The 15,698-nt window shown below is 34.3% G+C and overlaps 1 protein-coding gene across 1 annotated transcript in view; it reads left to right on the forward strand.

The window, feature by feature from the left end:
- Nucleotides 1-15,698, forward strand: part of LOC150105146 (multidrug resistance-associated protein 1-like) — a 475,014-nt gene that overhangs the window by 84,800 nt on the left and 374,516 nt on the right. The window contains exon 8 of the mRNA XM_090396181.1: nt 14,884-15,018. Within this exon, the coding sequence (XP_090252307.1) occupies nt 14,884-15,018 (135 nt within the window). The remainder of the gene's footprint in view (nt 1-14,883; nt 15,019-15,698) is intronic.

Below are 15,698 nucleotides of genomic sequence, written 5' to 3' on the forward strand. Positions count from 1 at the left end.
GGATTGCAGGTAGTCATGTTTCATGGAAAAGAAAGGAATGTGAAGCGATTCGAATGGTTATTGGCGTTTGGAGACCAGTAAATGCAACAAATGAAAGTTACTAAATGGGGCAAGAAAACCTTGAGCCAGAGAAAGTTAAAAGCATGGAATTCTAAATTGGTCATTCTCTGGCAGGCTATATCAGATTTCACAAAGGCATAGATGCCACCCTTGTGAAAAAAAAATCACAAAGTGTGTAGTTTGGGCACTGAGGTGGACAGTAGCTGTGATTTGGATTTCTGTCAGGAATAAGGTGTTCTAGAAGATTGCAAGTAATGATGGACATCGTTTATGTTTGTGTTAATGCCACGGATGTTAGTAAAGTGGATGTGAAAGTGAGTTTTTGATGAAGTGATTCTGGCGTGGTTTGCATGTTGTGGCTAGTTGTGTTGTGACTTTTTTGATGGATTTAGTTTGAGAGAGATTCTCTTTTGTCACAGTGTCACTGTTGTATTGTTTGTGACGATCTTCATAAGTTTGATAGATGGAAGAATATAGTAGGAACATGCAATGAGAGTAGTAGACTCTTGGACATGACATGATATCCATACAGAGAGAAACCAGTCTCCATGCCATGACATTACCTTGACAGTGCATCTCCACCCTTACACTACCACTTAGACTCCCTCTTCAAGCATGACCTGGCAGTGTGTGTGGCAGCAGGATTATGCACCAGTTGAGGTTATGGGTTGCTAGGTATGTTTGTCATAGCCTTGAAGGATATCACTCACAGTACACGGAGAATTGAGGAAACAGAAACTAACATCCTTGCTCTGGAGACCAAACATGGCATTTGCCACTTCAGACCTCCAATAAGCCGGGCAGTGGTATTTCACCAGGAGATGAAGACCATCTACCACCAAGTGTCTAGTTGGCATTTCCTCCAACTAGGAAGGTATCCTTTTGTAGCAGGAATACTCACTGGTTTTGCCAGCGCCCCTTTTGTGGAAACAGACCACACTGCAGAACAGTGGGAGGTTGATTTGATAGGGAGAGGCTGTATATTGCACATCCCTGCCTGTTAGTGGCCCATTAGTTTAGTGAATTTTTACTTTGTACATCACCCTCATTTTGGAGAAGCTAATTTTGGAATAAGTATTAAACAAAAGTATTAGAGCTTGAAAATGCCCTTGCCTCGATGTTGGCATCGCTAAGAAACCTGACAGTGGTATTTTTCATGAGGTGTGTTATAAGTTGACTCATATGGGACATTATCTTCATGCCTCATTCCTTCACCATTCTTCCCAAAAATTCAGCATAATTCACACCCTAAAGAATTGAGCAGTTTCTATTATACAACATGAGAACCATCTCAAGACCGAACTTCAGACTCTTTCAAATTTATTTGTTCTTATTGGCTATTCCAAGAAAACAATTGACAAGATTTTATTTTTGAACCTTTTCTCATTAACTAGAATGTCCAGTATAGTGACTTGATCACAATTCCATATATTGGCAGTCAAAATTCAGTTAAAATTGACAGACTGTGCCTCCAGTCTATCCACCTCCAGTGCCCACGCTACATGCTTACCATCTCGTTTTAAGGATCATCACATCAGTTTAGGACTTCTGTTTAGGACTTCTAAACAGATTCAAACAATTTGCCGTCTCCTAAGGACAGCATATCCTTTTTCAAATATCCAGCAGTTTACAGAATTCCATGCTCTTGTGGTTTGTCCTACATAGACAATCTGTAGATTTGAGGTGAGAAAGAACACATTGCAGATGTCAACGATAAAAGAAAAAAAAAAGGATCTGGTCTGGCCAACCATGCTGTTGATTGAAATGTTTCAATCATACCTTATTTTGAAGAAATATTTTTCCCAGACTTCTAAAGGAATCAGTTCCAGTCATCCATTCATGTGGTCACTGAATAAAAACCAAGGACTTATATTAGGTGACACATGTTCACTAACAGTCTTCAGTCATTTTCAGTCATTAACTGCAGATCACTTTACATTTATTTGTGAACATAAATTTATTTATTTATTCATTTTTTAAATGATTTTTCAGCATTCGGACAACCGTATTATTTTGAAAGCTTTTTTTCACTCGGTTATACTATAAATTAAAGATGCCAAGAAATTATATTCTTGGTTTTATCCTTTATCCATGTGTAGGCAAACAAAGTCACTTCACAACTGGGCTACTTATATATATAGAGGCTAATGGCTTCACATCATTTGTCTTAGTATCCCATAATGCAAAGCGCATATCTTTGTGGATGGATATAATGCTATGTATTGTGGAAAGGGTCACTACCCAGACTGGTTTTGACCCTTAATGGATATCATCCTTTCAACCTTTCTAATAAGGTGTGACACCTTTTTGCTACTTATATGTGGAAATATGACCTCTGCATTATTTCAACCTTGGTGTCACTTCTGAGTCTGGCTCCTACTGACAAGACCTCAATAACGGTCGAAACCGATCTGGGTAGTGACCCTTCCAATAATGTATAGCATTATACATGTCAGCAAGGATACGTGCTTTGCATTATGGGATAATAAGGCAATTGATGTGAAGTCATTAGCCTCTATATGTAAGTATCCCAGTCATGAAGTGACTTCATGTGCAAACTTTGTTTGCTTCTGCTTGGATAAAGGATGAAACCAAGAATATTATTTCTTGGCATCTTTAATTAACTGTGTTATCTGTTTATCTAATTTTTGATATTTGCTGATCCCTGATGAAGCCACCAGTTTTAGGTGCATGAAACTGGTAGGTGTAAGTTTCAAATTTTAATGAGTAATTAAATTTCCTTATTACCGCAAACCAAGAGGAAGCTTAGAACAAGAATGAACAGAATATCTCAGTGATATCTGTAAGCTTTGATAGTTATTTTCCAGACTTCAAGAATAATTAGAACAACACTTTTATTAAGCATAATAAACTGATTATTCTTAAACAAGAGAGGTAATCTAGTTTTGGAATGACTCAACCATCTTAATTGTTGCTGTTTTGTGAAGTAGATCCAATTTAACCATTCAACTTGCACCATGATTCCTTTTGCCATAAGAACATTTCACTTGAAATTGGTCATTACTTGCCAGTCAATATCAAATTTAGAATTGTCTGCTTTTGTTGACTTAAGGTTTCCATTCAGTAACATTCATTTGCTGCGTTTACTGCATCCCAGATTCCAAAAACCATTCTGTCCTCTTCAACTTCTTGTCCCTGAAGCTTGACTTACTGCAGTCCGGCTACCCAAACAGTGAAGTAATCTTCGTAGGTAATGTCAGTGTCCATGATTCCAGCTGGCTTCTCTTTTCCAATTTGACTGACCAATTTTGAAGAGCAGCAGAAAACTTACCTCCTATCCAAATGCCATTTCATGCTTTCTTATTTCTTGCAAAGGGCATCAGGCTCAACTTCTGCTCACATGTACTTTCATCAATCTCTCTCTAGTTGCATTACTGTTACAGCACCTGAGGATAAAGCTAACCTTCTGGCATCACTCTTCTCCTTCAACTCCTGCATGGATGATGAATATAAATTAGCTCCAACTGTGCTGTAATTAGAGCACCATATACCTTGTTTGGCAAAAAAGAAATCAGAAGAATGTTAAATAACTTTAGATACCATAACATCTTCTGGACCTGATGGCATCTTCCCGATTTGTACTTCAGAACTAATAACTGTCCTATATAATTTTTATAATCCTTTATACTCAGCTGCACTTATCCTAATGCATGGAAAATATATCCATTCTGTTCTGAAACTGGAGATAAGTCTGCCATCCACCATCATCTCTCACTCGTCTCTAAAATAATGGAGGTTGTTGACAGTCAACTTCATCATCACTTAGAGGACCCATCAGTTAATCGGTAACTACTAGTATGGATTCTCCCACTCCAGATCCATGGCAGCTCTCTTAGCCTACACATCACCCTTGACATGCATTATAGAAAGATTTAGAGAAACGTGTTACTCATGACATTTTCAAAAGATTTAATCATGTGTGGCATCAAGCGAAGCCTACTCAGTAAATGTGGGCATTCTTTGATCTGTCTTCCTCCTCTGTAAGATGTCCAGTTCTCTTTCTCTGTGTTTGCTTGTTGCATGTCTTGGTGGATGGCTCCCTCTCTTGGATCTTCTCCACCAATGCAAGAATGCCTTCAGTCTCTGTTTCTGCTGTACATTAATGACTTTCTCATCATCAGTTTCCTGATATGTACCCTCAAGGAGAGTTCAGGCTAATGTTACAGCACAACATGATTAAATTTACATTATTATTAATCTTTTTCCTCCAAATTAGTCTGTTACTCCTCAGCATTTCAGTATTATTGTAATTAACATTTTATTCTTCTAGGGCACTTCTAAGTGAATGAACCTACCTAGACCTTGGTCTTCATCTGGGTCTTATTCCTGCCATCTTGACATCAACACCTGTTTTGCTAGTCTTTCTTCTCCTCTGTTTAAGTGGCCATACACCACCTTAAAATTTCCCTGCTCACACATTCTTGAATGCAAACATTAAGTTCTTTCCTAATGTCTTCATTTTTAATATGGTTCTTCCATTTCTGCCATCTGTTCAGGCCCCCTAATTTTTCTCAAAATTATCATATCTTGTGGTCTCTGTTCTTTAATCAAGTGCTTTATTTCTAATCCAACTCTTAGACCCATAACTTAAACCTGGTTTGAACACTGTCTTATATACTGCTAGTTTGGTGTTTTGGCTAATTTCTATCTTATTCCATATTAATTTATTCGTTTGGCTCCTTATCATACCAGTTTGCTTATTCTGTTGTCTATTTTCAAATTTAATTTGCCACTTTCACTAAAAATCACCAGCCTGGTGGCCGAGTGGTTAGCGTGTCCACTCTTCAGCCAAGAGGCTGCAGGTTTGAATCCCACCATGGGCAAGGATGTTTGTGATTGTCCTACAAACTTTCTGTGGAAAGGGAATCTGCGACCCTACCACTTATTCTAGCAGAAGACATCATTGCCAAAACCATGTGAGGTACGACAGTGACCATACAGCATCTACGGATGTCAAATGTGAAAAATTGCACTGAAAACTGCGTCTAGATAGCTGAAATATTTTATTGTTCTGTAGATTCTCCATTAATAATGCAAATGAAGTTTTCTGGTTTTTGTTGATTTTCATGCCAAACTTATTACACTTTTAATTTAATTTAGTTAGAGAATCTGGAGATTTGTGCTGGATGCATTTAGGAGTACAACATCATGCATAAAGCAAAGAGCTAAGTTTTCATCTCCGATTCTAATATCAGGTTTAATACCACTTTCTTTTATTAATGTGATCCATATAGATCAGGGGTGTTCAACCCGTCGATCGCGGAGCGATTTTTGGTCGATCTTGTGTATTCCTCCTTACTTACAAATTTAATTAAAACTGAAAACATAATATTTTATTTATCGTTATTTTGTATTATTTTTAATTCGCTTTAAGTGTCTTGCTATTGTTTATTTATTTTCGTTAAAATTGTCAAAACAGTAATTTTCTTATAAGTTCGGGTAAATGAATTAATTTTGATCAGTGGAAGTCAAACAGCGAGCCGAGTGAATATGATTATAAGCAAAGTGTAAAAACTCGATTGTAGCTTAAAAATATTCCAAAGCACATTACATCGATTTTTTACTTAGGTTAAGTCCCATGTGAATATTGTAAAAAAATTAAACTTTGTTTATCTCGGTATAGTTTATATTAGATGTTTTTGTAAATAACTCTTTTGAACCTAACTGTATATACTGCTTTAATAAGAATATGTTAGTGTTAAAAACAAAGGCAATGTTTTTGTCGCCAAAGCTGTACATGGCGGCATTAGAAAGATTGTTATTGAAACTTGTATGTATGAGAAAGGCTTGCATGCTCTAAGTGTAAACATCTCTGAAGTCAGTCAGAAAGAGTTCAACAACTTTCTGATGGCCAGCAACTTACAATCAAAAGAAAGCGGAGGACAACAAAAGGCGTGCCGAACTTGAAACTTAAGATGAAAGACTCATACTGATTCTCTGGGGGTTGTCAAACTTCATGCGAGGTCTCAGAGGAGGTCTAATAAAAAGGGACTGAAGCAAGCAGAAGGCGTCCCTGTTCCAGAATTGCTGTCAGAGAGGAGGCCGCCTAGTCCAGAGTCGCCGTCAGAGAGACTTCCCAGATCGACGTTGCTTGAGAGAGGAGTTTTCCGCTTCCAGAAAGGAGCTTCTCAGTTCAAGACATCGCTAGAGAGAGACTACTTCTAAGCTGCAGACAACGTTTCAAATTGCCGAAAGGAAGAGTTCGAATTGCCGGAGAAAAGTTTCCAGGCCAGGTTAATGTCAGACATTCACCAATGTGTTGTGTTTTCATTACAATTTGATGAATCAAACAACTTCATTGATATTGCCCAGTTAATGGTATTTATTCGCATGATATTTCAAGATTATTCAAGTAAAGAAGAACTTTTGAAAATTATACCATTACTGGGAAGGACTAGGGGAGAAGACATTTTTTCGGCATTTGATGAATTTGTGAACCAACACAAACTTCTGCTTTTTAAACTTGTGTATATTACTACTGATGGTGCTCCTGCAATGATAGCTAATAAATCAGGCTTCATTTCATTACGTAAAAACGATGACAAATATCCAGATTTTTTAATGTACCACTGTATTATTCACCAACAAGTACTATTTAGTAAAAGATTAAACACAAAAGATGATTTGGATATTACATTTAAAATTGAAAATTCTGTTTTGAGGAAAAGCCCTGCAATGGCAGTTATTTACATTAGAGGCAGATGATGATAGGGAACTTCCATTGTGCAATAATGTTTGCTGGCTCAGCAGAAGTCAATTTTTAGAAAGATTTCTTGTATTAATTAACAATATAAAAATTTTTCTTGATGAACTAGGAGATATTTATCCACAATTGAGTGATAAAAGATGGTTGTTACACTTATCATTTTTAATAGATTTCTGTATGAAAATAAGCAATTTAAATTTAGAGTTACAAGTTATAGATAAAAATTTAATTGACATGTTAAGTTCAATAAAAACTTTCCAACAATACTTACTTTTATTAAAGAAAATATAAATCATTGCGAATTTAGACATCTCTTATATTTATTAAAATTTTTTGAACAAAATCAAGAAATGCTTCGCTATGATTTAAAAGAATTTATTCATGAAATAGAATTAGTTGAGGAAGAAATAAATTCAAGATTTAAAGATTTTAATAAAACTGAAATGATTGTATCTTTTATCAATAATCCATTTCAAGAAAACTTGGAAGTTTCAAATAAAATTAGTAGGCTGTTTGATATAAACTGAACTGAAGTAGAACTTGAGATAGCAAACATTCAGAATAGTTTACATTTAAAATCAATAAACAATGAAGTCATTTGGAAGTATGCAAATGAAAAATTCCCAATATTAACTGATATTGCGCGAAATATTCTGTCATGTTTCGGATCAACATACTTGTCAGAATCCGCTTTTTCAAATATAACCATCATAAAAAATCAATTAAGAAACCAAATTACAAATGATCATTTGGATGATTGTCTGCGTTTGACCACTTCTTCATATCAACTTGACTAGAAAATATTGCGAGGTCCAAACAATGCCAAATTTCACATTAACTTTTTTTTTTTTTTTTTTTTTTTAATCATCCAGCATTTCTTGTAACTTGTGAGTTTGTAATCAATCTGTTGTTTTTTCTAACTTTGGTTTTCCAAAATAGAGAAATAAATATTTTATTCCAATATTTTTTTTTGTATTAAAATATTTGTTGTATTAAAATAATTAAAAGTGATAAATAAATTTTTAAATACACAAATAAAGTTTTTAGTTGTGTATTTTTTTTTTTAGTTGTTTATTTTTAATTGTTTATTTGTGCATAACCAGGTTGGAGGAACATGATCTATATAAGAGAGTAGATCGCCGAATAACTTTTTATAGAAAAGTAAAGGTTGAACACCACTGATAGAGATGATGAATAAGAGTGGGGATAATGTACACCCTTGTCTTACATCTGATTTTACATCAAACCATCTTTCTCTGTCTCCTTCAATTCTAACTGCTGACTTGCAATTTAAATATAGAATATGTACTGTTCTGTGTAATGTTCCATTTACCCCATATTAATTGTGATGTTTTGAAAAGCTTTTCTCTCAGCACTTGGTCATATGCCTTTTTATGCCCATGTCATATGCACATGATTACTCAGCTATTTATAGTAAAGTGAAAATCTTATCTTGACAACCTCAATTTGACCTGAACCCAGTTCTTCAAGGTTCTCTTCTGCAATTTTTCTCAGCCTTTTTTCAAGTATGCTCATAAATCTAACCTGGAACTTAGTACAGAAATTCTTCTGTAATTCTCACATTTTTTTTTTTTTATAGATGGGAACTATAATTTGATCTTTTAACCATGTCCTCTGAATTATGTAGTGTAGCCACTGTGAAACTTTTATACCTCCAGATTTGAGTATATCTGGTCAACTTTTTCTGCTTCAAATATTGATGGGTACTTCTGTTTGCATTCCTGTTGAACATTTTTTACTATTGTTCTGTCATCACTATTTGTTTTGTTTAAGTATTTCAAAGTAATTACTATAGACATCAGGGATATCTTTATTTTCAATATTTTCATGTCACCTTTATCATCTTTGATATGTTTTAAAGTACTCTTTTCATGTATGCTTACATAAATCTTACTTGGAATACTTAGTAGAGAAAGTCTGCTGTAATTCTTACATTCGGCTTTATTCCCTTTTTTTATAGATGGGAACTATAAGAGTGCTACTTCAAACTTCTGGAATTAGACCTTCTAACCGAGTCCTCCAAATTATGCAATATAACTATTATAAAACTTTTTCATGACTTTCTCTCATAGACCATTAATCCTATCCACATTTTTGCTAATGACAGGACACTCCATTCTGCTACTCATTCAGCATAACCATGCACTGCACAAACTTCCCAAGCTTCAAGAGCTTTTTCAACCAGTGCCTTAAACAGTGATCTCCATGCCATTCTTCAGTTGGATGAGGAGAATCTAGTCATCTTCAGTGTCAATAAAATACAGTTTTGTTTTTAGTCCCTAGCCTTAACTTGCATAAGTACATCATCAGTAGCTTCCTCTGCATTTAAAAGACCAAGAATTTTTTCTACTCAAGATGCTACTTGGTTATACTATAAATAAAAGATGCTGATAAATTATTTCTCAGTTTCATCCTTGATCCAAGTGTAAACAAACAAAGTTTGTGTGTGAAGTTTTTTCACAACTAAGCAACTTGTATATAGATGCTAATGACTTCATATTAGTTGCCTTGTTATTTCATAACACAAAGCACACCTCCTTTCAGACACGTAAAATGCTGTGCATTATGAGAAGGGCAATTACCCAGACTGGTTTCGACCCTTTATTGAGGTCTCATCAGTGAGAGCAAGACCAGAAGAGATACTGCTGGATGAAATATAGATGTTGAAAGATTTTTCACTTGGTTATATTATAAATTGAGGATATCAAGAAATTATATCATATCAAGAAATTATATCATATCTTGTACACCCTCAAGGGGTGTACAAGATATGATAATACCACATTAAAAATTTACATCGTTACTAACTTCCTCTCTACAATTTTCCTCCAAAACAGTCTGTTACCTGTCAAGACTCCAATATTATTAGATCTTATATTTCTCTCTTCTAAGGCACTTTTTACCATATCAATCCACCCTATAACTTGGTCTTCCTCTGAGTCTTTATCCTGACAACCTGGCAGAGAACACTTGTTTTCCTAATCTTTCCTCTCCTATTCTGTTTAAGTGACCATACCACCTGAGATTAGTTCTGCTAATGCACTCCTGGATGCTGACAATGTCAAGTTCTTTCCTAATATCCTCATTTTTAATATGATATTGCCATTGATGCCATCTCTTCATGTACTTAATCATTCTCAGGACTCTCATACCTGCAGTCTCTAGTTGTACTTCTGACCCAGCTCTCTGATCCATAAGTTAAAATTTGTTTGAACACTGTCTTGTATACAGCTAATTTAGTGTTTTGACTAATTTCTCTGTTATTCCATATAAATTTATTCAGTTGACTTCCTACCATACCAGCTTTGTTTATTTTATTCTGTTGTCTATTTCCATATTTAATTTACCATCTTCACTAAAAATCGTACCTAAGTAGCTGAAATGTTTTACTTGTTCTATAGGTTCTCCATTCACAATGCAACTGATATTTTCTTTGCTTCTGTCTATTTTCATTATCTTTGTCTTGTTATTGCTGACCTACATACCATATCTATCACAACAGTTATTCAATTTAGTCAGGGAATCTTGCAGACTTTTAGTGGATTTATTTAGAAGTATAACATTGTCTGCATAAAGCAAAGAGCTGAGATTAACATCTCCAATTCTGATATCAGGTTGAATACTACTCTCCATCATAATGTGATCCATATAAATAATGAATAACAGAGGGGATAAAGTATATTCTTGTATGACACCAGATTTAACATTAAACAACCTTCTTGTACTTCCTTCAATTCTAACTGCTGACTTACAACTCAAATAAAGACTTAAGTATTGCTTGATATCATGCTCCATTGACACCATATAACTGTAGCTTTTAAATAGCTTCCTCTCTTGGCACTTGAAAGTCATATGCCTTTTTCAGATCTACTAAACTTAAATACAGGTATCCCTTGCTTAATGCGGGATTTGATTAACGCAGCAAAATTAGTTGCAGCAATCCCTTGATATACGCGGCAAGAGTTGTGATTAATGCTCCTTTAATCCTGTGGAGCTCGGAGCTGATCTGACAGATACATGCAAAATGTTTAATATAAATATTCTTACACAATTCAGTGTATAGCTTGGATATCATGAGTAGCTTACATTCACATGTTACGAGTGATATTCCGCACTGTTTTTTGCTATTAGTTTGGTTTAACACATGTTATGTCAAGTTTGTGATATTTGACAGTAAATTGTATCTGAGAGATGTACCACAACCTCCGATATCAGTATAGTATGGTTTAGTTTTTTTTTTTTTTTTTTTTAATTCTTTGTTCAATAAGTTCTATTAGTTTGGTTTAACACAATACTGAAAATAAATGAACCATCATGTATTACTGAAATAGAGAGCCAAAGGCTTATTTATCATACATCTCCTCTAGGAGATGTGCTTTACATTATGGAAAATACTGAGGAAAGTGATCTGGAGCTTACTCCACCTTTACAACAAGTTGCCCATAAGGTTGCTTATGCTTGCATCTGCCGAAACTGTTAGTTTCTATATGTTCGGCATGAAACTCTTGCAGTTTCTATATTCGGCTATGAAATAATGTTGGATTTAACATCCACTTAATTTGTACCATCATGTATTATATTTGCAGTGTTTTTTCTTTATGTTTTATTGATTGTTTGATGAGATCTAGAAAGTCATTTTGCTTGTTATCCTAGAATTTATGCCGATAAGAATAACTAAAAAACTAAAACTGTTCAAACGACTCTTGATAACTTCTTTTGATAAAAAAATTGCAGTAAATAATGTATGTACAAGTATTTATTAAACATTTACTTTATATTCATTTTTTATCTTTCCTAAAAGAGTACCATATAAAACGAATCATTAATACAGTAATTGATCATGGATGAATTGTAATTTTTACCATTGATTATTAAATTTGATTAACATATTTTTGATATACAGTAACATCAAGGGATTAATTAACCGTATTAATCAAGGGAGACCTGTACATATCTTTGTTATATTCCCATCATTTCTTAACTATTTGTCATAAAGTGAAAATCTGATCCTGACAGCCTCTATTTGGCCTGAATCCAGCTTGTCCTTCACCAAGCTTTTCATCCACAATCCTTCTCAATCTTTGAAAATAAAGATATCCTCATGGTTGAGAAGAAATTATATTCTTGTTTTAATCCTTTATTCAAGTATATATGGGAAATATATTTCCTATATCATATATTTATGATATTGGAATGGACCAGTCCTTGGTCCATTGACTGATCCTTGAGGCACACCACTGGTTACCTTGAATCCTGCAGATTCATACCCCCCCCATGTACTACTTTGGTGAAGTGGTTGAGAACAAGCTAGATTCATGCCAAATAGAGGCGGTCACGGTCAGATTTTCACTTTACGAAGGTCTGTATTTAAGTTTTCTAGATCTGGAAAAGGCATATGACAAGGTGGCAATAGAAAAGGTATTGAAAACGCTACATATGTGTCAATTATATATGGGGCATTATATCAAGCAATACTTAGTCTTTATTTGAGTTGTAAGTCAGCAGTTAGAATTGAAGGAAGTACAGGAAAATGGTTTTATGTTAAATCTGGTGTCTGACAAGAATGTACATTATTCTTTCTGTTATTCATTATCTATATGGATCACTTTATGAAAGAAAGTGGTATTAATCCTGATATCAAAATTTGAGGTGTTAATCTCAGCTCTTTGCTTTATGTGGATGATGTTATACTTCTAAATAAATCCAGTACAAGTCTGCAAGATTCCCTGACTAAATTGAATAACTGTTGTAGTAGATTTTGTATGAATGTCAGCAATACTAAGACAATGGCGATGAAAATAGACAGAAGCATTGAAAATATCAACTGCATTGTGAATGGAGAACCAATAGGACAAGTAAAACTTTTCAGCTACTTTGACACAATTTTTAGTGAAGATGGTAAATTAAATATGGAAATAGAGGCAGAATAGAAACAGAATCAACAAAGCTGGTATGGTGGGATATTATTTGAATAGATTTATATGGAATAAGAGAGAAATTAGTCAAAACACTAAATTAGCTGTAATTGGTTTGAACACTGTATACAAGACAGTGTTCAAACCAATTTTAACTAATGGATCTGAGAGCGCTGTTAGAAATAAAATACTTGACCTAAGACTAGAGACCATAGATATGAGACGGCAGAGAAAGATTATGGGCATGAACAGATGGCATCAATGGCAATATCAGATTAAAAATGAGGATATTAAGAAAGAACTTGATATTGTTAGCATCCAGGAATGTGTTAGCAGAGCTAATCCCAGGTGGTATGGTCACTTAAACAGAATGGAAGAAGAGAGATTAAACAACCTGGCAGAGGAAACAAGTGTTCTCTGCCAGGCTGGCAGGAAAAAGAGCTAGATGAAGACCAAGATATAGGTGGATTGATAAAGTAAAATATGCCTTAGAAGATAGGAAATTTAAAATCTTATAATGTTGGCGTCTTGACGGGTAACAGATTGATCTGGAAGAAAATTCTAGTTAGGAAGTTAGTAATGATGTAAATTTTTCATGTAGTACTATCATATCATATCCTCTAGGGGTGTACTATCATACACCCCTAGAGGTATATGTCAGGAATTTGATAATGATCTTTTTTTGTCTTGAGGCTTCCACATCTTTGTGATCTAAAATGACCACTTTCATCTCCATATAAAGACTGATCATATCTCACTAGCTGAGGATAACAATGACATTTATAGTCAAATTTGCTGATGTTGCTATAACTAAATTCGAAACTCTTAATCCTTGATTTGCAATCATAATTGAATACATAATGAATAAAATAGTAATTATCTTTTAAAATGATCAGAAATTCAATATTCCTTCTTATTGCATGCTGTGAATCCTTCTATGAATCTGTATTACCATGCCGTTTTTGCTCGAATATAACTCTCACTTTTTTCTCCAAAATTAAAGTAAAAAAATCATGGTGTGAAATATATGCAGAGTTTTTCAGAAACTGAAGTTTTTCAGGAAAAAATTAAAAAGACATTTATAATTATATTTTCAGTATTCATTATAATTTATAATTGCTCTCATTATTTATAAATTGAATGCATTTAAATTTTAATTATCAATGTTATTTACATGATTGGCTGCTCACTTCATCACGCGATATATTTGAATCTTTAGCAACAATGCTTCTATAATTAAATTAAATAAAAAACCTTGGGTGAGTGAGGATAGGTCATTTATGTATAAGAGAAAGAGGGGAAGTAAGGAAAGGAGCCTTGAGGTACTCCTGCATTTGTAGATCTTTGAAAAGATGCTATCCTTCATGACATGCAATGAATGACCAGAGAGAAAGCTGGCTATCCAGTTAGTGGCAAGTAGATCCCAGGAAGGTAGTTTGCAAAGTAGGCCTTGATGCCAAACATGATTGAAAGTCTTGGAAATGTCAAGTTTTTCTGAACCTTTCCATGGCATGTGTCCAGTGGTGAGTGATGGGCTAAGATATGTGGAATCCTGGATTGGTGGAATCCATACTGGTGATCGCTGATTAACTGGTGAGCTTTTAGATTACCTCGAATAACCCTCCACCTGATTTGACAATCTTATTTAGGTCTGTTGCTACTGCTTTCTGCACTAGCAACTTTATTTTCCCTGTTTTAACAATTATCAGCTTTCTTGAGCAACAACCTTTCCATGTGTCTCTGTCCACACTTGTAAAGCAGCACCTCTTCTGTATAACTCTTCAAATATGTGTGCCTTCCAAACCTCTCTTCTTGTGCATTCATACTCTCATGTCATTGATTAGCACCAATCTCTTCTATTCCCCATTGTTATACTGAGGCAAAACACTCTTCCTCTCATGCATAATTGCCCTAACATCATTTGCCATCTAATTTAAATTACTTTCCAATCATTCATGCTGACCAACATATCATTTCATCAAAAATTTTTATGTCTAGATATAAAGAACACGTAGATTGCCCTTATAGTAGAAATAATGAGATTTGATTCACAAACATAAGTTAAGTTTTTAATTTTATATGAATAATATAATAGTAATGAATTTTATTTTATTTATTTTTATGATGATGATAATTTTTTTTTTTTTTGTGTATATGTAGGATGATTCTGAAGGGATACAAAAAATCCCTAAGTTTGAAGGATATGTGGTTTCTTAATAAACAGAATCGAACTGATGGTGTGCTTCCAGATTTTGACAAGTACTGGTTATCACATTTTTTAAGAAAGAGTGAGAGGTAAATTGGACTTGGTTTATACGATTTGAAGTTTTTGTAATAAGTTTGATCATGCCATGTTAAACTTTTTAAGCACTGGATGTATTATAGTTCTCTAAAAGTATCGTTTTAGCAGCATGTGTTAGTTGGATCACTTTTGTGTGTTCAGTAGCTGATGTGCAGTAGTATTTTCTATATCAGCACCATGATATTTTTGTTTTCATCAGTATATGTTTATCTGTAAAATAATTCTGCTAGCTGGCTGTCATTATTTTTTGATGACACTGAAATGTCTGTGAATGCTAATGTTATAGAATAGCAAAATTAAACATCACCAATAATGATAAACATGATTTGCATAACAAGCATCAATAGTTTCTGCATGAAATTTGTTAGCAAAACCTACACAATTGATGGATCCTCCACCTGATTGTTTAAAATGGCAGTTATTGTCAGTTGGAATCACATAACTTAATTAGGAATTTAAAAAATATATATGTATCAAGTGCAACAAAATGATATTAGGTCAATGGTAAAGAGTAGCAGAAAAGAAAGTGGAATATAAGCTGGTGATGATGGGAAATACTGTGTACTCATTTCATGTAGTATCCAGGATACTGTTGTTGGCATTTGGATCCTGAGGTGTGAGGTATTAGTCAGAAGTCGCTACTTCCTAGCTTGGGGTCAGTGCAAGCTACCAT

This window comes from Typopeltis vanoorti, chromosome 7 (genome assembly GCF_054136105.1).
Source record: "Typopeltis vanoorti isolate ZY-2024b chromosome 7, IOZ_Tvanoo_1.0, whole genome shotgun sequence".
NCBI classification, from domain to species: Eukaryota; Metazoa; Arthropoda; class Arachnida; order Uropygi; family Thelyphonidae; genus Typopeltis; species Typopeltis vanoorti.